General features: G+C 39.5%; 2 protein-coding genes across 15 annotated transcripts in view; one reads left to right on the top strand and one right to left on the bottom strand.

The window, feature by feature from the left end:
• TEX10 (testis expressed 10) overlaps positions 1-25,216 on the top strand; it is a 52,997-nt gene extending 27,781 nt beyond the window's left edge. For all 6 annotated transcript variants that reach the window (XM_083822749.1, XM_083822748.1, XM_083822746.1 and 3 more), the window contains 6 exons: positions 8,006-8,094; positions 9,232-9,365; positions 19,827-19,907; positions 22,284-22,465; positions 23,479-23,689; positions 24,981-25,216. In XM_083822749.1, coding sequence (XP_083678875.1) covers positions 8,006-8,094; positions 9,232-9,365; positions 19,827-19,907; positions 22,284-22,465; positions 23,479-23,689; positions 24,981-25,094 — 811 coding nt within the window. In that variant the 3' untranslated portion in view covers positions 25,095-25,216. The remainder of the gene's footprint in view (positions 1-8,005; positions 8,095-9,231; positions 9,366-19,826; positions 19,908-22,283; positions 22,466-23,478; positions 23,690-24,980) is intronic.
• Positions 25,217-25,355: 139 nt separating this feature from the next.
• The window catches only part of INVS (inversin), a 99,902-nt gene continuing 98,893 nt past the window's right edge, over positions 25,356-26,364 (bottom strand). For all 9 annotated transcript variants that reach the window (XM_083822735.1, XM_083822737.1, XM_083822738.1 and 6 more), the window contains one exon: positions 25,356-26,345. In XM_083822735.1, coding sequence (XP_083678861.1) covers positions 26,230-26,345 — 116 coding nt within the window. In that variant the 3' untranslated portion in view covers positions 25,356-26,229. The remainder of the gene's footprint in view (positions 26,346-26,364) is intronic.

Genomic DNA, 26,364 nt, shown 5'->3' with positions numbered 1-26,364 from the left:
CAGATAGCACAGGGCAAGGACCACCCTGAAATTAACGGTGGCTTAAATATAGCCACCCTGTCTTGGATGCTGACAGTTCAAAGGTACGAACGTGGCCATACTACACTGCTTGCTCTCTGTTGCCAAAGAACAGGACTTGCTGCTGGTCGGTTCGCTAGGATAGATGCAGTTGATGATTTTCAGGTGAAAATGAGGGAGAGAAGGTGGTGGCTTGGGTTAATTTCCCTGCCCTTCTTCTCCAGTGCCTGCTGTGTGCCTACTGGGTGGGTCCTGAGATGTAAGTAATTCTAAATCCAGTCAGGTAGGGTTTTGAGAGATGGAGGTGTGCCAGACTTATAGGGTATAAATCCTTCTCCCTACTCTTGTTCATACACCAACAGGGGCGAGGAAGGGTGTGGAGGTACACGAGAACAGTCTGTGACCTCAGAGTGAGAGAAATGAGAGGTAACAACTTCTTGGAAGGAGTTAAGTTCTCTGAGTCACCTTCTGATTTAAGACTCTGACAAGCTGAAATTTATGGAGACAAATGGAAGGATACGGGAAGTATTTTTAAGAGTGTTTGCACTGAATCTGCAAGGTGGGGTTTCATTATTTAGGTGGCATTACTTGGATTGAAGTATTGAGACAGACTTTTGTCTTGATGCAATGTGCTGCATTTCTAAAAGAAGTAATGTAAAAAAATATTCTTGATTTTGTGATTTGTTGAAATAGATTGTAAATACATGACTAGCAGTTCTCTACCAATTAAAGAATGGCTAAAATGTGTTGGGCAGGGAATATGTAATGTTTCACGTAAGTGGAGCTTAGGTTTGGAATTCCAGTCGTAACTTCATCTTGACATTGAAGTCCTGGCTGATTGCATGAGGATACAGTTATAGAAAGATAAGGAATTCCCTCCAGGAATTGAAGAAATGTATTAATTATGAGTCGTCTAATAGGGATTAAGGTCATAAACCTTAGCAATATTGTAAGGTAGAGGTAGAAAGAGTTTTCGGTGTGATTGTTTGCACTTACTTTCTATGTTTGTAGAGAAGATAGGCGATTTCAGAACAGTTTTAAAGGAATAGCGAAGTAAATGCTTGGGTTTTGACTGCTTTTTGGAAGACTGTATTTGAGGCAAATCTTTCTGTTAAATATGGGTCTGTATTAGATGTTGTAAATGCACTTTCTTGTATGTGATTGATTTTCTTGTTTGTCTGACAAAAGATAGGTCTTATCTTTACATACCAAAATCTATATGCTGTACGTATCAGAAGCTAACAGTTGCAGAGGAATATCACCTGTCACCATTTGGTAGACTTATTAGTTTTGTTTGGTAGTTCTTAGTGTCTTTTTGGTGATTGAATGACAGATGCACTTGCAAGGCCCTCTGCTTTGTATAAGGTAGGATACTTCAGCTAGTTAATATATAATCCAAATACTTAGTATGATGCATTTTATTCTATGAAATACAGATTAAGAAATGCAGACTATTACCTTGTGATCAAATAACTAAGATATTTGCTGACTTTATGAGGAAAGTTCTTGGTCTCCTCTTAACGCGTCTCGAGATACAAGTAAGGAAAATCTATTCAGCAGAATTACATAAATGCAGTTTATTTATGTGCCTTACTTGTGCATAATAGTTACAAGTTTTTAGAACGTTTTATCTATTGGAACAGAGTGTCTGGAAATTACTTCACTGTAGCAGAGAGAGAATCGGACAGGTAATATTTCACTGCCTATATTTAAATGAAACAGTGTGGGAGGCAATTAATTTATAACATTTATCTTTCGAAGTGGAGTATTCAGAAGTGGCTCCAATGGCTTCAAGCAGCCATTTCTTATTCCTGTTGGGCTCTCTCCTTGCTGGGGTCTCACAAAGAATTGCTGTTTTCATTGCTGTAGAAAAAGGAGAAAGCTGAGGGCCATACACAGAAAAGCTGAGTGCTCTCTCCAAGCAAGCCATAAATCGTGTGGGAATTCCTAGACTTCATAGGTTTGAGATAACTCCGGGGATAACGTGCATTCTGCTTGTCATCACTTTAAATGGGCTATTTCCTTAAGAGATAGTGACTTTAAAATATTCTGTTGCTTTCCAGACAATAACGAGGGAGCTCAGTTGGCATCACATCAAGGAAGTGGGCATGTTGGTTCCTGCTACCCTCAGGAATCTGGTGCTTAGAAAGAACTGGAATGGACTTTTACCATCTGTTGGTTGAAAGATGTGAAATTCTGTCTTTCCACATAATTACTCAGATGTTCTAGGGCCATAGTGGAGTTTAAATTTTTCTACAGATACTTTCTTTTGGAGTAAATGCTATTATTTTATTTAGTTGTCCTAGTTATGGGGTCTGCAACCTTTGACAACGTGGCTTGAGGAGGTCAGTGAGAGTGTAGGTAACTGGGAGCCCACATGCTACTTTATTAAAGACTTAGTGAATGCATTGTTGTAGACAAGGAAAACGTTATATTCCCAAAAAACATTTGCAATCCGGACAGAACCTGGAGAGATTATTGTAACCCATTGCTGTGAATGAGAGGTTCTTCCTCACTGAAAATAAAACACCACCCCACCACCACCACCCTTACAAGTGGTACAAAGGAAAGTCAGCTCGATACACCTTGAAGAATAAGCTGAAAATCATACTTGTATAAGAAGGCATCGTAATTATGAATAGGTTATTAAGAAAAATATAAGAATAATGAAGTCTGTGTTCGCTGTAAAGGGCTTTTTCTGGCTCTATTTCCACACCCCGCAATTTTGACACAAATATGAGGGAGGAGAGTTGAAAAAGGTAATAAAAATGCTTAAGGCACTGTTGAATATAAACTAAAAAGAAAGATGTGCTTTCAGAAATCGGTCATTTCCCTGACTGGATGCCGCTGAGGCCAAAGGGTAAAAGACAGATCTGTTTTGCTTGCTGCAGGATCAGGAAGGATCTGCAGTTGTCTGCAGTCAGATCCCGGGGTGTGTTACAGCGCGTTCTTTCAGCCAGATCTGTTCAGCAAATTTCTTTTTCTTTGCTCCCTGTTAGGTGAAGTGTAACGCTTGAGAAGGAGAATGCTAAGCTCGTGTTTAAGGACACAGCCCTCTAAATTTGTCTCCAGGTTCTTGTTTGTGGTTTGATATCCCCTAACCAAGGGGAGAAGAATTACGCTGCTGCACTTAAAATTGCAGCAGGCAGTAAATGCCTTGTGCTCATTAGTGAATGTTCCTTCTGATTCGGGCTGGCACTTATAATGTGTAAGCAATTTTTTTTTCTTCACACAACTTTTGCAGCCCTAGAGCAAATGAGTAGCTGACAAGCTTACTTTTAACAATGCATAGCTCAAATTGTTATTTTCTTAAAATAGGATTCATATTTTTCTCCAAATCCCTCTTAATTCCTTGCAGATGTTTGTTGTATTTTGCCACATCTCCAAATGGAAACACTTGATCCTTGAAAAGACATAATGGAAGTTTAAAAAAAAACAACAACAAAAAAACAGCTCACACTCACAAAAGATTGTCCGCATATGGTAGTGTATTAAAGGGAGAGGAAAAACTCTTCACTTGCTCTCGTAGTTTGTGTTCAAGACCCATGGTACCTGGAACTGAGTTGGTGTGAATGATGGGGAGATGGGGACACAGTTGGAGAAGTACTCAAATATTCAAGTTTTTATAATTTCAACATCTGTGCAGCAGTCTTGGTTTCCTGTCCCTTCCAAAACCGGTTTGAAAACCGAGTGTTGATCCTCATTAACAGTGTGACATGCAACTGGTTTGATGAAGCTGATGCAAGAACCTGAGTTTATACATTACTGCAGTTGTGTTTTAATGTGACTGAAATTAGTTTTCATTAAAGCTAAACAGAAATAAACTATGCCAAAGCTGAGATAAATATTGGCACAAGGCTTTTTAAAAAGGACAGATTTTACAGCCGTGCACGCTTAGGTTGAGGAAAATGTCTTCTACTTTTCTTCCATAAAGGTGCAACAGTTCTGGTATGGTACTTTCTTGTGGTTTTGTTCCTTCCAGTGTGTTTCGTTATTTATGTGCACATAGCTCTCCAGAATGAGAATGAATGTTGTTTTACCTTGCAACCCTGCGATATAGCCCCAGACTGAAAATAACAGCACAGACAAAGGCATCCAGGTCTATCTGGAGTTAAAAGTTAGCAGGAAATGATAAACGTTGTGCTTTGAACTGCTGCTGTCATTGAGAAATACGGGCTACACTAATGGCAAGAACAGCAGTGATTTTTAAGTTAATTGGATTCAGCTTTTCTTTTAATACCGTTTGGTGTACGGAACAGGTTACCTAAAGGTGCACTTCCACAACTCAGTAGATCTGTTCTCGTGGAGAGCAGATAACCTTATGGAAATTACAGCACGGAATTCATCACAGTTAATGTAGGTTTGGACTAGCTGACTGGAAAGGTCTCATTCATGCAATTTGATAACAGGCTCCCATTGTCAGGAAAAATGTATGCAAAAAAGGGAGGGTGCGGTAGCTTGTCACCTCTTTTCCATCTATAAATCAGGTTTTTGTTAACTGTCTAACATTTAATTTATGAGCATTTAAACATTTTAACATTCACGTAGTTCTTAATTATCCATGGTAGTAGCGTTAATGTACTTAACGAAGATCTTTGAAAAAATTTGTGGTTTTCGTATGTCAGCATCTGTTCTAGAATTAAATTTCTTTTGTTCTATGTTCTTTACCTTATTTCTGGTTTGCTTTAGCATGAATCTCACAATTGAGTAGCTTTAACTACGCTATAGACACTTGGATTCAGAGGTAATTGAATCAATCCAAGGGTAATTCAAAGGTAACTGATTAGACTTCTTAGTTTAAATAAACTTTCTCTATGCTGTAGTGCTATTCTTGCACTTGAAATACTAGAAAGGCACGGGTATAAGTCTTAATTTGATATTGATGTATTTGTGAGATTCTGGTTGTCTTTGATTTCATGATCTCAGGTTATTTTTCCGTGCACCAATGTGTGCTAAATGCAGCATGCTCACTATGGAGGAGTATTTTCATAATGCTTAGCTTTGCCTTTGTCCCTGTCCTGCAGTAGAAGACTCTATTTTTTTATTTATTTTATGTCCATACCTCACTTGGAAAATAGGGATGTCCATTCTGTGGGGTTTTGTGCCGTATTTTTCACAGCAGTAGGAGATGGGGAGGTGATACCTTACAGATGAGGAACAGAGGCAAGGAAAACGTGAAACATGGAAGTACTTGTTAAATTTAGGAATTCACAGTGAAACAGGAGCTGGTTTTTTCAGAATATTTAGCTTTTTCTGTCTTGAAAGCAAAGGATTGACTTCGATTTCTCTTTAAGTACAAGTGGAGCACTGGAGATCAGGTGGGTCTGCGTGCTGCTCTTTAGGATACTTGAAGCTGTGTTACTCCACAGCTGTTACTCTTTTCAGTCTTCTACTCACTTCTGAACTGTTGCAGTTTTGGCAATAACTTGCAGGAAGAAAAGCACGAGAGAAACCTCTACTATGAATAATAGGTTTTTCTTTTCTAAAAGACATTTAGTACCTAATGTGACGATACTCTGAGAAGTGTCACCTCACTCCGTCCTCCAATTTTAAGAGGTCCTTCGCTTATATAGCATCTCAGAATACAGATAACTGTACAATCCAGTAAAATCCCTAAAACCTATTTGTTCACCTGAATTTGTGAGCTCCTTCTTTCTTATTTTCTGTCTCATGCCTCATATGCTGTGCATGTTATAGGTAATAAGGCAGGAGCAGGTCAGAGCATCCTTCGTTGCATAATCCTGATAAATCCATTCAGCTGTGATTTGAATGAGGCATGATTTTTTATAGATTTTTTTTTTTGGAGAAAATGACACAATAGATTTTTTTTAGAGAAAATGACACACAACATCATACTCCAAAGCATACGCACAAAGAGGCGAAGCTGAAGATTGTAGGCAACTTTCTCTGTCACTTTCTAAATCGAGTGTTCGAATATTTTTAGCCTTAATGCTCTTGTAACATTGAGGCTTATTTTAATGTGTATAATAGCTTTGGCTTTTTAAAAAAGTAAACTGTAATTGAATTTCAGGATTCTGTTTTTGTATGTGCGTGTGTCAGCGTAGCTCTGCTTGGAGATGAGTGTTAAAAGCATTCAATAGCTCTGCCAGGGTTTGGGATCAGGCACTGCCCCCATGCTCCCAGGGCAGAAGAGCAGCAGTTCTCTCCGCTTCCTCTTGCGTACACATCGGTGACACTTACCATGGCGTGCTTAAAACCCGTCCTGTTTTGTGAGTGTGAAAATAGTCACATACAGGCGTCAAACCAAAACTGGTGAAGCGTTTGGAAAATTTCTGGACATTGAGCTGTAAGCTTCCGGATCCTACACACGTGCAAGCTCACGTAAGGAGAAAAAGCAGTGGCACTGTTACAGACAACAGATCTGCATACCCAGTACACTGTCCACAGCACAGGCTGTGAGCAAGGTGCGTAGGAAAGAACAAAAACAGGGTAAGCAGAGCTCTAGCACTCAATTCAACCCCCAGAATGATTTTTTATCTTCAGGGATTTCCTGATCTTGTTGTGGTTTGTGCGGTTTTTAGCCTGCAGTGAGTTTCTGTCCATTATCTGGAGTTTGTGTAAAAGTTTTGCATTCACTGGTGCTTTAGTGAAGAGTTTGACACATCCGCTAACTGTTTAAAGGAAAAAAGTGTTTTTTTATTATCTTAAACGTGATTCTGACAAGCTTTCTCATGCAATCCCCTACCCTCTTCATGGGAGGAGTGAGCACTCAGTCTGTATTCACTGTCTTCATGCCACCGGTGATTTTGTAGACCTCGATCACTTCCTCTCTGTGATGTCTGCAGGCTGAAGAGCACTAGTGTAGGCAGTCCTAGGGTGGATGCTGTTCCGTGCCTCTGATCGTTCCCGATGTGCTGCTGCGACAGCTTTTCAGTTCTAGTGTGGTCTTTGAGATGAGAGGGTACCAACCTCCACGTGGTATTCTTGGTGGTTTTATTCCCAGAGCACGGAGCTGTGAAAACTTCTTGGGAAGCAAGCTTTCGAGAGCTCTGTTACCCCTGGGCAAAACCACTTGGGATGCTTGGCAGAAAGGAGTTGGGGAAAAAGTGAACCGAGGCAGATAGCTGGCTTGGGAAGTTATATTCCAAAGCACTGAAATTTAGCAAAATTGCAAGAAGGTAGAGCAGCAATCTCTTGGATCAAAGGTCGGTAGCCTGCAGTAGAAGCGCCAGCAGCAGCAGCAAATGAGAAAACTTGAATAATACGCATTTTGAGGAAAGTGTGTGCGAGGTATGTGCTGTCATCTCCTGGCCTTCTCACGGTTCTTTGTTGACGCACAGGCAAGGCACCTCCATTTGACGGTGTCTTCGTTTGCTCTGAGCTTCCACAGGGATGTATGCTTTTTAATTTGAGAAACAAAAGTAGTCTTCTTACGGATTGCCCCTAAAAAGTGAAGTGTCAGGCGGCTTTAATAATGGGTTTGCTGCTGTCTTTGTATACTGCTCCTTTATATGCACTAAATCGCAAAGCAAGTTTTTAATTTAGTTCTGTGTTTAATAGCTTTAGCTGCTCTGAAGTAGACAATGAAGCTGCTTTTAAATGGTGTCTATTGTTCCTGTAAAGAGTTGTATCAGAATTAGTGGATATAATGAAAAAAACAGTCCAGCTTTGTAATATAATGACTTTTACCAAATAAGGGAAATAAAAATAATTTAATTTGCTGTGTGTTGGCTGTTGTCACTGTAATGAAGGTTATACCAGTATTTATAAAAGATTGCTACCTCAGTAATTTAATCTACATAACAACCTAAGCTCATGTAGGGGCACAAAATGCAATATTGCTTGTCTTGAAAGAGCCAAGTCCTGTTTTTGAAGCTGTTCAAAATGCTACTCTGACAACAGCGGTGAGAAACAGGAATGCTAAAATTAACAATTTAGTCATGCTAATTGATTGTATTATGCAAGGAGGTTGTGAATTCCCAATTATATGGTTTTTAATAACCTATCTACTATTGGTTTTGTGTAGATCATCCTTTGCAGGCTGGAAGTGCCAAGTGCAGGATAATTCGGTGAATGATGTGGACTATTTCAGCTTCTTGTTTTCAACCCTTATAGGTAATCCATGTCAATGTCATAATTTAGAATTAACAAAATGAAATTTTGTTTTGTTAGTCAATTGCTGGATTTAATTTGGAATAAATGGTATAGTAATTACTTCCTGAGAGTAGTTCTAATCTTGTTGCTTGTTTTTGTTGTGGTATATCCTTTTTTATCTTGATCTGATTTTTGACACCCTGTTTTTTTTGCTTTCACTTGCCATTTGGGCTGAATATTTGCGTACTTTTTCTTGATGTCTAGCAGATTTCTGCTTAAAGAATGGGGAAAATCTATATTCAGCATATGGCTTGAATAAGAATTTTCTCCGTTTATTTAAACGCATTTTATTGGTTTGTAACAATACAAACGAGTGCCTTTTGGATTTCCTGTGGATGTACTTGCGCCATTAAAAACATTCCATCAGAATAAAGTAATCAAACTACATTGAAGTGAGCTGCCCATGGTTGTCATGTGAACAGAATGACTTCTGCTGCTATATTCTTACTCAGATACAAAAATAATTCTGTTCTGTGGTGATGCAAGTTTGAGAAGTTACAGTGGTTAAAATGGCATAATGGTACTTGGAAACGTTTCCCAGTGACTTGCCCTGTGGTAAAGAGAATCATTTGTAACAGCCACTCTGCATTCAAAAATTACCTTTTCTTTATAAAGCATTGAAGGCAGCTGTACTGATGATGCAGAAAATGGAAGCAAAAATGAAGTGACTGCTTTGCAGCAGTAATTCTGTTTCACCATAACATCTAATACCTGGCTAGAAATAATTAGTTGAATGAATTTTTTTTTGAACCTCTGAGGCTGTATTAGGAAGTTCCTGAGTTACTGTGAACACCTATTGAATTGTCTTGCATTATATCTAGTTTTTCTTTTTTTTAAAAAAAAAAAAAAAAAAAAGATAAGAAGTTGAAAATATAATGTGGGCTTTGTACTGTCCTGTAATATACCACATTATAGTTTAAATTGGTATTCCCTTGGTTGTTAAAGTATAGGTATTTTCTTTTGGAAATCAGAACTTGTATTTCGATACACAGTTATGTGGACATAATTTAAAAGACAGTTGTCTGTCAATGACAGTGTTAAAGTAGAATAGTGCATGGCTTGACTTGTGATGCTGTTGTACTGCTTCTTTTTCTCTAGGGTTTTCGAGAGAGGAGTTGACTAGTCTCCAGGGCATTAGAGGAAAACCACACATTAGCCAAACACAGCTTTCACCTGTCCGTCTTTACCTAACTGATCTGGACCAGTTTTTACACCACTGGGCTGTGACAGAGGTAATACATCAACACTGATTCTAAATGACAGCATTGAAACTCAAAATGCTCTTTATCCCTTTTCCACAGATGCCTAAAATATTGTCATGAGTTGAAAAAGAATGAAAAATATTCTAGTTGTCAAGCTGCTAATGTCTTCTTAAAGCTATCAGATAATATTTTGAGGGAAGGTGCTTTAAAGCTGAATATTCAGACATGGTATGGAGAATGGTGCTCATGAACAAAAATGGGTAGAAGCCTCAGTGGGAAATTCTTGAACATTAGTAAGATGAAGACCAACGTTCTGGCTTTCAAAAATAAACTACTTGTAAAAGTGTTAATAATGAAGAGTTTTCTTTCAGAAATTCCTTAGTTAACTATAAAACAACTGCATTAAATGAGATTTTTACTTTAGCGTAATATTGGCATTGGTGGTTTAGAATAACTTCTGATGCTTAAACTTTGATTAAACTTCAGTCAAAGTTTACTGGATTAGAAACTTCATTGTGAATTTGGTATCTGTTTGTAAGGTCGTAAGTACTGAAAACTAAAAGCTTAATTTTATTGTTGGTTCTGAAGGGATCTGAGCCACCAGACTTTATACAGAACAGATGAATATTGGTCTTCGTTATGGCCCAACTCTTTATTGCTTAGCCTGTAGAAACCACTTCAAGCTGTGACATATTTTAATGACATGCCAATTTTATGGTATTTATGAATTTTGTCATGAATACAGAAAGGAAGAATATAACACCTGTATGATATATGTTGGTATTTTTTGTTCAAGAAAGCAGCATAGAGTTTTTTTCTCTGAACTTGTAAAGTTTAAGTGATGATCTTCTGAAACTAATGATAGTCCAAAGCATATATTGCATGTGTGCTGTTATCTACAGGAAATTATTTTAAGTAAACTTATTACTTGGTACCATGATTGACACACATCCTTAGATATCCTGTCTTCAGTTAGTTTCAGCTGAGGAGCAGCTGAACTTTCCTTCTCTTTTTTTTTTTTGTTCTCTTTCTTCTGGGCAGTAATGATGTGTTTTTTCAACAAAATGCTTTTCTCCAGTATTGGAAGACCTGAGTGTTTTCTCTCCCTGTTCTGTACAGAACATAAGATTGTTCCTCTGTGAACTCACCAGAGGGATCACTTGCAAATCTTTCGCAAAGAGTTAGCGTAATCCTACATCTGAAGGATTTTATATCTATCTCTTTTTGAAAATGCCACCCCTTGCGTCCTCTTTCTTTCCCCTTTTTGCTTCTTCCACGAATGTATCAAAACTGGTTGAGAGACCACACAACAGGGATATTTTCACTCGGGGACAGTGAAGTAGTTGGGTTATAGATAGCTTGTTTGTGTCCTTGGTTCCTGCTTGCAAATTCGATAGGCTTGTCCTAGCACAATCTTTTCAGTGCTTTGGTGCCAGCAAGAAGAGTCATCGTGCAGAAACTTGCTTTTGTTGAGTACCTTTTCTTGGGAAATATACAAGTTGTTCTCTCAGGTTCTCGGAAGTGGATCGCAAGTATTAAACAAAGAGCTGTGATTAGTCATGAAAGAGGATTCGGACACCATGTGGAGCATTGCAGTACCGATGCGTTTATGGGTCTGCCACAAGTCTTTTCTGGGGACTAAGTCGGGAGAGAAAATAGGAACAAAAATCTGTGTACAAGGAGCAATGGGACCTGGATCTGTGGCATTTTGTAGATTCTTACAGTTGTTACAACTGCACAAAGTCCAGCTGGAAGTAAAACTCTAGTGGTATACCCCAGGGGCCAGCACTTTCTAACCTCTTCATTAGTGACCTGGACAGTAAGGCTGAGTGCACCCTCAGCAAGTTTGCAAGGTGGCACAAAACTGGAAAGATTGCGTGATAGATCAGACAGTTGTCTGCCAGTCTGAGGGACCTGGGCAGGCCGGAGAACTGGACAGAGAAGAACCTCATGACGGTCAGTAAAGGGAATCGCAGATTCCTGCGCCTGGGGAGGAATTACCCCATGTACCAGTAAGTGATGGAGGCTGACCAGCTGGAAAGCAGCGATCCAGAGGAGGACCTTGGGGTCCTGGTGGCTGACCATAAGCAAACAATGCACTTTTCTGTTCAGTAAATTTTATGGGGGGTCTCTTTTCCTTGTGTTTTTCCTTATTGAGCACTCTTCTCCTGCTTCAAACATATCGAGCTGTATTCTACTTGTGTTCAATTTGCAAACAAAATATTCTTGGAACTTTAGTCCAGAAGAACTTAAGGATTTGGGGGCTGGACCATTTAAAATTAAATAAATCCTGGCTTAGAAAAAAACTTTCAGCTCCTCAAAATTTGCCAGATGTTGCACAGGAATACTTTCTATAGAGCAAATAGTTTCTACCAGGTATGGAATAAACTGCTCTTCTCCCCCCCAAAAAAACGGAGCTGCAACCTTTGGGGAGAAGAAAACTACCAGGAAATTATGAAGATCTTTTTAGAAATTCTTGAAAGACAATGTGATCCAAAGGCAAATGTGATGGGAAGTGCATTGGGTTTGGGGCTGAGGCATGGGTGAGCTCTTTTTTTCCCAGGAGTGAGGGAGGTAGGTTTGGAGACCACTTTCTTCAAAGTGGATATAGTTCAAGGTGTAGGTGCCGTTGTTGTAAAGGTGGGTGTCTTTCAAATATCAGTTAATTTATCGTCAGATGATTTCTGCGTCTACTTGCAGATGCGTCTGTAGTGGGAGCGTTGGAGGCACTAAATCTCTTTAAATCAGCTAGAAACTTGGCCAACTTTCCATCCAGATTTCTATGTTCAATGGAAAACTTTTGCTGGGAGAAAAACATGCAACAACCAGTAGTATTCAAGTTTTCGGTCAGAAAGCAAAAATACCAATGAGAAATGCCTCTGTAACACGGTGCCTCTCCGTAACTGTTCCCTCGCCTAGGCGGGGAGTTACTTGAGGCACTGGGTGTCTTCCCCTGTGCTGCGGCCAGGTGCATGCCGTGGTGTGCAGCGGCTTTTCAGTAAGAGGAAGGCTTTTTTACTCTCACGAGCTATCTGAAGTGCTGTCCCCCATTCACTGATACAATTTCAGATTAATTTTTTTAGCTGCTGCAGAAAATTCTTTCATTTAGATAAAGTGCTACAGGAAATAATAAACTCAGCTTTAATTAGTCACGCTTCTGGCGTAGCTTTTGGTGGAATTGAGCAGAGGCACAGACTCTGAATATTGAATCTTTTTCACTTGCTGGATAAGCAAGTTTATGGTGGTGCTGTATTATTAAGCAAAATATTTGTAGTAGTTTTGAAAAACATCTAGTAAGTGAAACCAGCCTTTCATTAGCTGCAGAGCAGGCAGCGTCCTGGCCTCTATTTATGTTGAGAGTTGTCTCTCTAAAAGAGTTTTGATGTTGTGTAGTTACAATTCAGGGTTTTCTCTTAAAGGAAATCTATTTTATTGTGGATGGAAATAAAGAGCTGGTGGAGTTCGGGTTTGACAGCCTGGTTTCCTATGAATAAATGAGAATTTGGTGATCAGTGGTAAGATGAAGAATCTGTTAGCCATCCATCCTACTCTTTTCCTTCCACCACTAGTTCTGTCTATACCGTTGGCTAGTGTTTGGTGCTCTGCTAAAAGGATAAAGCCTCAGGTGGTAGTTTCCTGTAAGTCTTATGGAAATGAGCAGCTGGAGGAGAAGAGGCTGTGGATAAGCACAGAGCAGTTTATAACCAGGTGTAAAGGAAAAGAGTGACTTGAAGCATTTTCAGATGGCAGTTTGAGTGTGCTGTGACATGACCACACGCTACCAAGTGCAGCGGATAAGCAGAACTGGTGAAAGGACAAAACAAATGCACTTCCAGTAGGAGTTAATGCTTCTAAGGGGCTTGTAACAAAACCCTTCTGAGGTGCTTGCTGGTTGTACGTTTTGTCTAGAGAGCAGTAATTGGTAATACTGCAAATCCAAAGCCACGTTCCTTACTTTGTGGAGGCTTTTAGGTAATGGCGATTTTCACTTGAGGAGCAATCCTTAAGAAAAGCGTCCCTTTAAATGCCATTTGGTGTAGCTGTAAAGGTTAATCTTCATATTTTGTCGGAAAGAGCTGAAATGTAAATGTGGAAACCTTGGTTCATCTTCTGGAGCAACTTATACTTAAAATGACTTCTGCCTTATTAAAGCCAATTATTTACAATCATATCCCTGCAGCTAAAATAGCTGGGGCTCCAGAATAAATTGTTGCAGCCCGAAGGGCTTCAGACTTGGTTCATTTTAACTGTGCCTATAGTGTCTGTCGGTAATATTGTTCACTCCCCTGTAATTGAATTGCTCTATCAGAATCAAATGAAATAGTGCCAACAGAAAGGAACAGATTAACAAGGTAACAGCGTATACATGATAATTTCTGCTGTTACAATATTTGATGTTTGTGACATTTGAATGCTTGGGGGGGAAAGCAAACCGTCATTCTGAAGGTCTGCTTGAAGTCTGGGTTCTGGGATTATATTCAGCGCATAGCTGACTTGAAGGAATAAAATAGCAAAATGTTTCAGAGCAATCATTAGTAAACTCAGCTATTAAGAGAAGACTGGAGTTCAAAAATATTGGGACGTATGTAATGTAATATGCTAAAGTGTGTCAAAAGTGGAAAAGTTTTAAAATGAAGTAGTTGTGCAGGCTGTCTCTGCGCTGACACGCTATGGAAAATTAAGACAAAGCACAGACAGCAGGTCAATGCATATGAATTAAAGTCTTGTGAGGATGTCGATCTTTAGAAGTAAGAGGTGGAGTTATGATGCTGTATCTTAGCTTTAAGCAGAGGTCAACACTTCAGAAATTACTGTAATTTTAAGACGTAAATTTTGAGTTGAAATACCTGTAAGATTTCAGCTTGTGGTCTTTATTGAGATACCAAGATCAGAGTTTCACTGGGGAGAAAAAAACAACTGAGTCTAAATAGTCTGAACTAGAAAGACACTGATTTTTACCCTCTTTGAGGTGGGGAGATTCTGTATAAGCCCATTACTGTTTTGTAAAGATGCATCGTATCCAAGTTTAATATTTAGAAATAAAAATGCTTTTTTTTTGAAAAGTAATGCAAGCTCCTAAGAAACAAAACAGAGAAATATAAATAAATGGAATCCCTCCCAATAGCTCTTTTTTAAAGATGTCTTTCATAATTTTCTTAAGATATAAAACTTCAAATAACAGTATTTAGGGCCAGAGCTTCACTGTACCTGTATCTTGTATCTCCAGCATGTCTTGGGCCATTTTATCACTGGCAGCTGATACGTTACCGCGTGTTGCTAACGTGAATTAATGTCTCCATAGTTACTGTGCATTATGCTATAAATTCACATCCTGTTTTGTGATACCTAAACTAAATTTGCTCAAAAAAACAGGCTTTGTGAGCCAAGCTAGCTTCCCAGGTGTATGGTTTTCAGTGTTTTCAAGCTCTTTTGCTTGGAGAGGGGGCAAACACGTGAACCAGACCTTTGCTGTTTTTCAGGTATGGCTTCATCTATTTCTAGACAGCACATTAGCTGTTGAATATAAATCCTGTTTTTGTCATAAAAGAAATAAATAGTAAAGAAATCTGTCATTTTGCATTAGAGCAGGACTGCAGCTAATAGCTCTTTGCCTCCTCGTAGCAAATCTTACCAGACCCAGATTGTGACACGTGACCAGGCTGTTGTACAGCAGGTGAGCAGTGGCGATTGTCACCTAGCCTTTTGTGTCCCATGGGAAATAAAGATAACTTCACTTGGTTTAGTAGACTTTTAATATAGGTTTAACATCAGACTGCATGCCACAGCCTAGGAACCTGCATGTAGGCAGTTACTGCAGTTCAACAGATGCAAGCTGGGTTTGTGCGCTGCAGTTCATGTTTCCAAGCCAGTAATTGGACATTAACCATGCTTCATAATCCATCTAATCTTTGGAAATATGTACAGTATAAAGATGTAGAACATAATATATGTTCTTCATCATTTGTAGTTCTTTTGTCTTCCTCTTCTGTTACCCTGAGAGTAAAGCTAGACATGGTGTTTTTTCCCCTGTTGCACAACTATGTAATGTTCTCCTGCAGACTGCATTTCTTTTTTTTAACCTAGGTTTTATTTTCTGGGTTTGTTTTGTTGTTGTGATCGTGTGGGTTTTCTGTGTTGCTTTGAGTCACTGAATCAGGAATACCTTTCACATCCGCCCCTGTGAGCTTAGCCAAGGCAGGTGAACAAAGATCTCTTGGTGTACGCAGCTTTCTCAACAACTCAGGGCACTGTTAATATTGCCCTGTCAAATCAATTTATTTCAGAAAGAGAAGCAGCACCCGTCAAGGGAGTACACTGTCTGATAAGCTAGGGAGCTCCGGGAGAAGCTGGCCAAGCTTCAGACAACAAGCTTCATTGCCTGCCCCATCACCTGAAAACTTCTCGTTTTCCACGCTCCGCGGTAACATGTTACACGGGGTAGGGTCTCGCTTGAAACAGTCATTTCACGAGGGCTTGGGAATTGACTGCAGAACAGCCTGTTATATTTTAGTTACCGCTCTTTGAGGTGGATGTCGACTTGAGTTGAAAAATGCATTTTAAAGTTCACATTAGGATATAGTGTCTGGTGTTTGCCAACTTTCTTTTAGAAAAAAATCACTGCTCTGGGGTCTAGAGGGGCTCTGGTCAGGCTCCGCAGAGCGGCTAGCTAAAACACTTGATTCATTATTTTTCCTGCCTGCTTGGATCCTGTCCGTGCTCATACTTGTGCGTATCTTCAGTGGAAAGTCAGTATTTTTCTTTGAAAAAGGGAATACTTGGCAGCATGATTAAACTTGAAATAATATGCAGATTTTTCACTGGGCAGTTGCTGATAAAATATTTCCCTTGAGGCTTTTTGAGCCCAGAATCTATCACGTTATGGGAAACACGGAGTGAGTTAGGGAGTGGGAACAATTAAACACATGAACAAAGCCTTGCTGTTGGTTCATCTGTTACCCTTTTTGCTTTTGCCATGAGGGCTCAGATTGAGATTGGGCTTCCTCCTGTGTCTGTCTTTTGGAGTTGAGAGCATCAAACAGATGAGCAATATTAAACTGATGGATTCCTCTGTACGTTAGAGCCACAAAAAGCCTGTTTCAGATCGGATTAGGGGTCAGTTAGGTTGGCTGTCAGCAGCAAAAATGCGTTGTAAAAACTCATCCACCTGAAGATGACTAAACTAGCAAGCGACTTGACCCATCTTCTGAGACCTGATACACAGCGTAGGGACAAGGGGGCTGAGCAAAGCCAGCTTCCTGAAGGCTTTTTCTGTCAGTGGGCCAAGCATGCCTTGGCAGGTGCCTTCCTCCCAAAATTGCAAGTCTACTCCATGGCTTTAGGATCCCCAAAGAGCAGAGAGCACCCCCAGCCCACCTTTCCTGCCTACCTCCCTCCATTTTAGCTGGCTGCTGTTGGGATACGTCTTCAGTACAGCAAGCAGGGAGGCCCCTGTAGTGGCGATTGCCCGAAGCTGTAGTAGGGAACCCGCTGTTGTGGTTGTAGGGCCCGTTGGTGCGATGGGTGGCTGGGCTTGTCTGACGGATAAGGCTCGGCTCGAGAAGCCGCCGATGAACGACAAAGCCTGTGGTATTTTTTGCATAATAACTGTTAATCCCCGCATTTCAGAGCATGCTTTTCTTTGGCTTTGACTTGAGCAAATTAAGTGGGCATTCAGACACAATCAAAAACAAACAAACAAAAAAAAAACAACAAATGAAACCAAACCTGTCGTAAAATGCTTGTCTCAAAAAGGCATCCCTCCCTTTCCCCCCCAGTGATCAAAAAATGCTCATTCCCTGTCCATTCACCTCAGTAATACTCTGAAACAAAATTGCCCTGGCTTTAGTCCAAAACCAATGTATGAATGTGCCAAAAATGTGATAAATGCTAATCAAATGTAAAATAATGAATCAGCTGTGACATTTTATTATGGAAATTAAACATCATGCAAACCCTTGCCTAAGGAAAATAAATTGTCAGGAAAAATACTAATTTTCATGTGATAATTAAGTTTTCTTTGCTTTTCATTTCCATGTCTAATAACGTTTCAGTTTCACTTTTTATAACATACATTTGTTATGAAAGCCATTTCGAGCAGGATTTAATTTATAGAATTGAAAAGGATCACCACTCCCACTTAATTGTATGAAAATAAAGCTTGGGTGTAGGGAATGCTTGTGCTATTTTGAGAGTCAGAAAGATTTAAAAGGTTGAAAAACCCACTTGCCAAATACTCTGCACTTTGCCACAACCCTTGTAAGAAGCTGATGTTCAATGCTGTGATGCCGGTTTTCCTTGCCAATTCTGGAAAAATCCGTGTCAGCAAATTTTACCTCATGAAATGCAACTTCTTGTTTAAGGGAGAACCTTCAGGGACCAGCAAGGCTATTCCAGGGGCATGGTCTTAAGGGGGAATGATTAATAATGGTTTTGTTAATAATAAACTGTGGTTTGCTGGGTGGGCCAGTTGAATTTGCCTCCTAGGTCTTCAGTTTGTTGACCTCGTGGCTATGTATTGAGTTAAAAGGGATCTCCCGAACTTCCTGTCTGGTGTCACGTAATCACGAGCATATAGCGTACTCCTCTGGTAAACTTGCCGAGCTCTCGAGCAACAAAAGTCTCCTGCACTTCCTCCTGGAAGTCTTTCACTGTTGTCCTTCCTAATTTCCATCCTGCCTGTATCCCAGCCAACCATGAGTACCACTGTTCAGTTTGAGTTCACCTTTCTCAACGAGGTATGACCCTGATGTTGCAGGGTACTTCAGAAATGGCCTAATAAGTAGGGTCTTAAAGAGCAGTGCTAAATTTCTGTTTGGTAGCACTGACCACTTCTATTGCCATTGTCTCTGGTTTTCCATCCTAAAAGCTTTTTGCCTGTGGTTGTATCACAGTCACCTCCTAATCAGTTATGCACAGTTTTCTCCTAACTTCCAGTTGTTAAAATTCCTGGTTGCATACAGAAGTTTTATTAGTCTCCGTGGGCATGACTTTCCACTTTTGTTTCACTGAATTTCCCCGTCTGTTACTCATCAGACCCATGCAATCTCTTCTATAGGTTAGTCCAGTCCTCCTGTCTTGGCAGAGTTTCTCAGCCTCAAGCTGTCAGCGACCGTGTTTCATCAGCGTAGTTTTACCTTTTGTGCAAGTGTTACTCATTCAAATACTAGGGCACGCTGGCATCAGCGTTTGCCCTTGACAATCCCCAGTGGTAACCTCCTGTCTCAGCTTTATTGCATTCCTTGACACTGCTGAAATGCAAAAGTCTTCAGCGTGCTTCTTGGGAATACTCCAGCGTGCTTCATATTTTATCACTTTCAAATGCCAGTGTGCAGAAACAGTACCATACCTAGGATGCAGCAGGTTTAATAATATTTAATTTTAAAATATACATATAGCGCCAATTCTAAGGGTGTTCAGTGCAAGAGTATCTACAAAACTGTCTTGTAAATGCTCCTAGCAGTGAAATAAAATACTTGCACAATGATCTGTGTAATCCTGATCACCATTAGCGATGTTCTGACAACCTTTTAGCCCTTGTTCTATCGAGCAGGCATGTTAACAATCTCCTGAATTTGGCCAGCTCTAGCAGGGCTAGAAGCAGAGAGGAGAGGACAGACAAAGCGGTCTGCCAAGGACTGCAGTGCAAGGTACCAGCAGATCTAGTAGAGCTCCCTTTGTCCTATACGGGGGCTTTATGGCATTTCATGGGGTCGTCTTCAACTTGGTGAGTTTTTGTTTTTAGTGAAAAACAGTAAGGATAAGAAAAGAAATAAGACAGTAGTCCACATTATAGGCTTGCACTGAGTTGTTTTGCTAGGAGTTGCTGTGAACTGATAGGATTTGCTGTCGTTGTAGACCTTTGAAGACCTTTTTCTTAACCTCTCTCTGTTGTGCTTCTGGACAGCTAATAGTTTGCTTGTGCTCGATAATATAAGCACCAGAAAGTTTTTGGCAGTTATTTAAAACAAGATTTCCCCTTTGTGGTACTACATTTTGTATCAACTATGAATATAACGTTTTTAGTGATACAGAGGGAAAGCAGTAGCAAATGGATCTTCGCTGCTTTCTTCCTTTAGATTTCTTTCCTGTCCTATTTTATTGCCTTTTTGCTATTTCTTGCTTGTTAATACTATTTAGGAGTTGTTTTCTGAATTTCTTTAGCTCAGAGGAAAGGCAGTGTAGGCTTAGTGAGGCATTGTAGGCAAATTGAGTACTTCTGGCCTTCTACTTCTATCACATAGGTTAAAGGAAAAAAGCGACTACCGACAAAATTAATGGTGGAGGTCATCCTCTCTTTAACCACTGAACAACTTATGTTGACAACGTTAATCTTAAACACTGCCAAAAATCAATACTTTTAGAGACAAAGCTGCTGTGTCCTCATAGGTACTTTGTGCTTAGGTTTGTCAGCGAAGAGTGTAGCTGTGCAGTGAATGGTTGCTGGTTGCGTGTTTAAGTACTTACATACAACTTTTTGTTTCATTAAAACAGATGATTTGTCACAGCTTGTCCACCATACCTTCGCAAAGTCAGTGTTTTGACATTCTCCAGACTGGCATCTGTAAATATCTGGTAAGTAATACTTTGTTTTCTGCGTTAATTTCCTTGTGATAGATCTTGTGCTAGTCTCAATAACCCTTAAATACATTTCTTCCATATTTTACATAATCTGTGTATAATTTTAGTATTTGAAAAAATTTTCAACAAGATCAGTGGAGTTTTAAAATAATAGGTAATTTTTAATATCTAAACTTAGGTATTTTATTTTTGACTTCTGAGTACTTCAACTTGTTTTCAAGCCAGGATAGCCATAAATGAAAGGTTTCTTGTTCTATTTTTTTTCTTTTTTTTTTCCCTCAAGTTTAGAACCATTATCCCTTGTCCTGTCACTGCACTCCCTAATAATGTGATCTGACAAATATCCACAGCCTACTGAAAAATTGACCGGTCCAGAGCTTCCATAGGAGCTGGCTTATCTGTCGCTATTTTCTGGATTTTGGGGGCTGACTTAAATCACAGCTTCTAAATCAGCTTGTGCACCCTAATGCACTGTCCCTCGAGGGCTAAATGACATTTGCATTTGCAATAGCGGATTTTTGTGGCTGATGATACTGCTGCCCAGGATCTCTAACTGGGTGGTAACAGCTGGGTCACCTAGCAGGGAAGGAAGGCACTGTATAGGCAGTGTCCTACCTGGAAACCTATTGCGCTGTCTCATCTACTGGATTTGTGTAGGTTGAAACGCCTGGGTGCACGACATCTTCCAGACTCGCTGATAGGCATGTTTCCTCAGCAGTGTTAAGAGATCGGGCAATTTGTTTTTTAAGATGCTTCTACATACGTAGACATTTGTCTAGCTCACTGTAAGTTCTCGTTTGTGGTTGGTCAAGATAACCATTATTAATTTGGCGAGCTGTTATTTGGTAATCTTGGTGGTAGCTGCAGTCTATCTTTTGTCACACGTGAACGCCATCCTTCTCTTACTTCTGCAGCCGGCTAGCGCAAGGTCAGCTTGGGACAATGATCTGTGCTCTTGGCTTTGAAATACACCAAGTGCATTATTGTATTTATACTGGAAGTATTCAAAAGCATGAACTCTTCATTGTTCTTTATAGCTTACCCCACATGAGTAAGCATTCCAGTGGAATATATTCCGTATTTATGTAGCTTGTTACTTCCTTATTGATCTTTAAAAACAACAGCAAAAATTCCTTAAAAGAAACAGATGACCCTGTTGAGTGAACCAACTGTCTCTGCTTAAAACTGTGTACGTGCTGGTGAGCAAATTAGGCTGCTTTAAAACTCCTTTAATTAATTTCTTATGGAGGTAAACGATGCCCCATTAGCAATGTGTGTATTTTTAAAAAATATGTTTTACTATGCCTATAAAATTCAAACTCAAGCTAATACTTTCATTTTAACAGCAGCAGAGCATCACCCCAGCTGTGGGCCCACGGTGTTTCGTTAGCTTTAATTTAACTCCGATCACAATGCTCCCATTCCTGTCCAGCACGTTGGATTTCTAAGGAGACGAGCCCTGGTGGCCCCCAGTAGCTTTTCTGTCTGGAGAGTAAATCTGAATGCCCTTCTGCCTCAGTGACTGCTCGCTGCTGTTTCAGGACAGAGAAGGGATGCTCTGTCCCATGATATATGCTTAAAAGGAAAGACCTGTTTTGTCCAAAAGCTTCTTTTTGTCTGCACCGTCCTTCAGAGAAAGGCTTAAAGCATTTTCTCTTTGAATACATTTGAGATGAGCGATGTGTCTATTTCAGGGGATGGCACGGAGACACTGGTTTTCTGATGTGGTTACAGTCGCTGTTAGCTGCCTGTTTGTACTGATTTTTATTTGAAAGTTGGAGAGTTGAAAGTTTAAAAGCTGGAGAAATTCATTAGAACTTTTACACGAATAATAGTCTATTTCCGTACTGGTTGCTCAGAGCATAACCTACACCTGGGCTCTCAAATTTGATTCTAGATTTTGTCCTCTTTGTAACTTGCAACGTTATACACAGAAAAACCAGTTCAGTTTTGAAAAGCCTGTGTGTTGCAGGAATTTGGAGAAGCAGTGGGTGCTTCAAAGTTTTGCCTAGTCTTTTGTAGCAAAGTAAGCGACTCTGTTCGGACTTCTGGGTGGAGGATTTTCAGTTTGGGGAACGAGAAAGGCTCAAGTCCACCTCTCAGTGTCACTGACCAATCAAAGTGGTATGGTAGGCCGTCTTTAACCAGGGGTGACTGCTGAGGCTCAAATGTTTTTTAACCTTCTTTTGCTCTGGGTATCAATTTCTAAGGAAAACAGGAATTTAAAAAACGTACTAGTATGTATTAACTCGAATAGAAACAAAGTAATGTTTGTTATAATATGAAAGAACAGAAACATTTGGCACTAGATGTTTAACAGAAAAACTCATGTATAAAGTGATGAACTCGAGGATTTTTGTTTTAATACAGGTTGGATTGGTTGTAATACCTGATAGCACAGCTGGGTCTGTTCTGTGTGCCATAAATAAGCTCTTGGATCAAGCTTGCATCCTAAGTGAAAATCTACACAAGTTCTTAGCCTCCTGTTGTTACAGTCTTCTGTACTTCCTGCTAACTTTAGACAAAGAGGATGCAGAACATGTACAGAAAAGGTAATGTTGCTTTTCGAACTGTGTTAATTGCCTCTGCTTTTATAACCTAAATATAACAAGTATTTAGAGATGTCAAATGAAAGGACAACCCCTCTTGCTTACTACCAAATAGTACTGTGATTTAAGAAAAAAAATCTGCAAACTTAGCTGGAATTATTTAAAACAATAACTTAAGAAGGTTTTGTCTAAAGCTTTTACTTACAGTTGTTCTAGTTAGATGTCAGAACAATCCTAGCTGCAGAAAGGTAAATATTTATACCTTAATCTTCAGCTTTACCCTTTAGTTTCATTAAATGCATTGAAAAGCAACACGCAAAGGATTGTCTTTATAAGCTTATACTTGACTTGATGATTCAGCTTTAACAAAACTTCTCAGGAGTCATTCTATAGACTGCAAATCCATTTGATTTTAAAAGGGAAAAAAAAAAAAGCCACAGACACCAGATTTCAGTAAGTTTATTTACCTGTATAGCAGAAATGTCTTTAAACAGTTTAAACTTTAGAATTTTTCCTATAACCATTCCACATACAAGAAAGTTGGTCAGAGTTGACTTTAAGACGTGTTTTTAAAACCAGACTCCTCCTTCATTTACTGTATTTAATGACTTAAATAGTAGAAAAAACTGATTGCATTGCTTTTGTTTGGGGGGGGGGGCGGAGGGTGTGACTCTTAAAGATTGAGTTGTATTTTAATTACAAACGAAATAAAAAAAAATCTTCCCTGCTGCATCAAGCAGAAGTTACACTGTGTAGGAGCTTCAGCAACACTTGTAGCTCCAGGGCAGGACCTTAATTTTTTTTTCCCCAGTATTGTCCATAATCTTAGAATATTTTCAATTATAGCATTTGTCAGTACAAATTTTCTGCTTCAGCTCTAATTGCGAGTGTAACCATGCCAAGTGGCTTCAACACAGAGGTACGTTTCCTTGTAGAAATACAAGGCCTAGGTCTCAGAAGTGTATTTGAAATAATCTTCCTTAATCATTTCAATTTTTGTCCTCTTTTCCTCTCAGGGATATGCTGTGGGGATCGTGTATTTCTGCATTAGTGCTCCTGCCACGATTACTAAGGGTGATGCTGCAAAGCCTCCAAGTGAGCAGGATCTGTCGGGAAGAGCTGCCTGTGGTTGCTCAGTTGCTTCGCTTGCTAATGCAGCATGGTCAGCTCAGGAGCCACATGATGACGAATGAATTTCTGGTGCAACAGATTATCAAGGACATTATGGTAAGAAACCTCGTCTCGTCTCCCAGACACCACAAAGGTAGACTTCATGTTTATGTTCACAAATTAGTGCAAACCCTGCACTTGGTAAAACACAAGCTTCCATTTTGTTTGTCTCGGTACTGCAGGCTGTGTTGCAGGCTGCTACTTGTCTGAGCTCCTGTACTCACTGCCCAGGGCAGGCAGTTCTGATGTTTCGCTTGATTCAGCCCAGGGGGTCTGGGCAGCGGCTGGCTTGGTAACAAAAGGCACTGGAAGTGGGTGACCTGCACAGCCTGGTTGCTGGAGAGCTGTCCCAAAATAAGGAGCTAGTTCTTTCTGTTTTATTGGAGCAGGGGTATGTCTGTGTACAAAGATGTAATTAAATCAGACAAACTCCCTTAAATACATGCGGAGGAAACTCTCTCTCGAGTATGCAAGTGTCTAGAGAGAAACGTGGTAGATGTTTTTTTAATTCACAACTACTGCAAAATCCAGCAGCCTTCTATTTACACTTCCACCTTTTAGTGCTTTTGAGATTATTACAATTGCTTTTCCTCTCAGGAACCAGATCTGAAGCTGCCTCTTTACAAAGCTCTTACTAGTTTTGAGCACAGACAGTTTGTATTGCCCACAGGCTGAGTAAGTAAGCTGCAGGTATCCATCCAGTAGTAACTTTGTAAAGATCTATCACCAAAAATTTAACCTCGCGGTGGCAAGAACAGACGTGAGTGTATCATGCAGGTTCTCTGACAAAAAATGAGATCCTTGGCTTCCTTTGGTGTTGAAAAGGCCTCAGCCAGTTTTTGTAATGTTTGACTTTGGCTGGGTTGTGGGTTTTGTTGAGATTTTTGTTTTGTTTTTTTAACCACTTAAGAGTGGTAAGGAGGATGAATTACTGGACTGTGGTCTGGGTTGGTCTGTTGGTAGCAGCTCTTCTGTAGGCTTGGGTACTGAGCTCACAACCATGCTCATTTGCATTTTGATTGACTACAAATGGCAGAATTGGAAAGTAAGCAAACTGCTGTAATTAAAGAGTAAGGAAACGCATCTGATATAATTCACACGCTTCATAATGTACCACTGACTTAACGTACCAAATAATAACACTCCATAATTTCAGCATTAACAGGCATATGGTGTTTAAATGTGTAAGTGAAATGAAAAATGTCACTGCATGGGGGTGAACAAGGCTACCTTGTATCTTCAACAGAGCACCTGGTTAACTGTAGAAACAAAGTGAAGCTTTACTAATACTGCTGGTGAAACTGAGTTTTACTTTTTTTTTTTTTTCCCTTTTCGCCCTTCTTTCTAGACACTGAAGAGTGGTGAAGTCCAAGAGCAATGGCTAACAGACCTCCATTACTGTTTCAACATCTACCTTGCCTCTCACCCCCAGGGACCTGGCCCTATAAACACGGTATATTAAAGAGGTGGAACTGCATTTATTGTAAAGCATTTACTTCTATTTAGTTTTGAATGGAAGATGTTGGAACAAAGCTTGTCAATGTTTTTGTAAGTGAAACAATAAAAATTTTACAAAGAATTGCACTCTTGCTTCTAAGAGCTTTCATTTCAAGCAAGTAAACATAACTTTACTGGAATTTCTTTTTGTGAAAGACCACAGTGAAGGGTCAGTTAAGGAATCCTCTTGAAGCTTAAGTTCTTGTAGAGAAACAGAGACTTTTATTGACTCCAGTCAGCTATTCTTTTTAAGCATCACATCAATTAAAATAATTAGAATTATGTAACACCAACTAGAAAAAAAATAGAAATACATATATTTTGAAATCAGAATAACTTATTTTTGGTGAATTCGTATTTTAAAGGCTTTGTGCAAAGTAAATACTGTACAGTGGCAGCTCCAAAGCTTATATAAAGACAAGTTTTTGTCTAGAGCAGGCCCCTGTCCTTTCTTGCTTTCTGTAGAAACTCATTTTATGCATATATAAAAATACAGTTATTAACAAATAAATAATTGGGGAGTATCTCAAAAGTAGAAAACATACCTAGCAGTTTCCGTAGGCTTTGGAAAGAGCTTTATTTACTGAGTGATTTTTTTGTCAACATTTCTACTTGTCCTTCCAAAGCCATAGCTAGCTGAGAGTGGAGCATGAGGTCTGTACTTCCTTTCCTGGTTAGGTTTTGAAATACGTTTAATAAATTTGAGGTGAAATGGAACAGCAGTCTTTTAGAACTGTTACATCTCCAGTACAGTTTCACTCTGTTGAAACTTCATTTAATTAACGCATTCAAAATTCCCACTTTTGACAATGGAAATGTTTGCGAACCACTGCAACTGCCCTGCAATGCTAGGTTCAGCACTTTTCTGTTTCCAAATGCAGTTCAGATTTCATCCTGTCAGTAAATAAATTAAGTTGCATTTAAAAACTAATTTGTACACAAAATAAAGTCCAACTCCTTAGCAGTCTGCTTGGCATGTAATGCTGATATAATACAAAATTGAAAATGTGTTCAAGTTTAAGATGTAGATGACTTGCACATTATGGAAAAAATACATTTATACCAGGATGTGTTCCTTGAATTCCGATGTCCCGTTTCCCTTAGTGCTTCAGTCTTGTACTTTTTGATTTTGCAGCAGTGGTCGGTCTCATGTTGTATGAAAACTGCTTGGATCTTCCCATGTTCTCCAGCAAATTAACGTACTGTAGGTTGTTTACTGGAAAAGAACAAAATAG

The sequence above is a fragment of the Anser anser genome (assembly GCF_964211835.1).
Source record: "Anser anser genome assembly, chromosome: 2".
NCBI lineage: Eukaryota > Metazoa > Chordata > Aves > Anseriformes > Anatidae > Anser > Anser anser.
The sequence above is the reverse complement of the archived record's forward strand: the minus strand, read 5'-3'. Positions and strand labels throughout refer to the sequence as shown.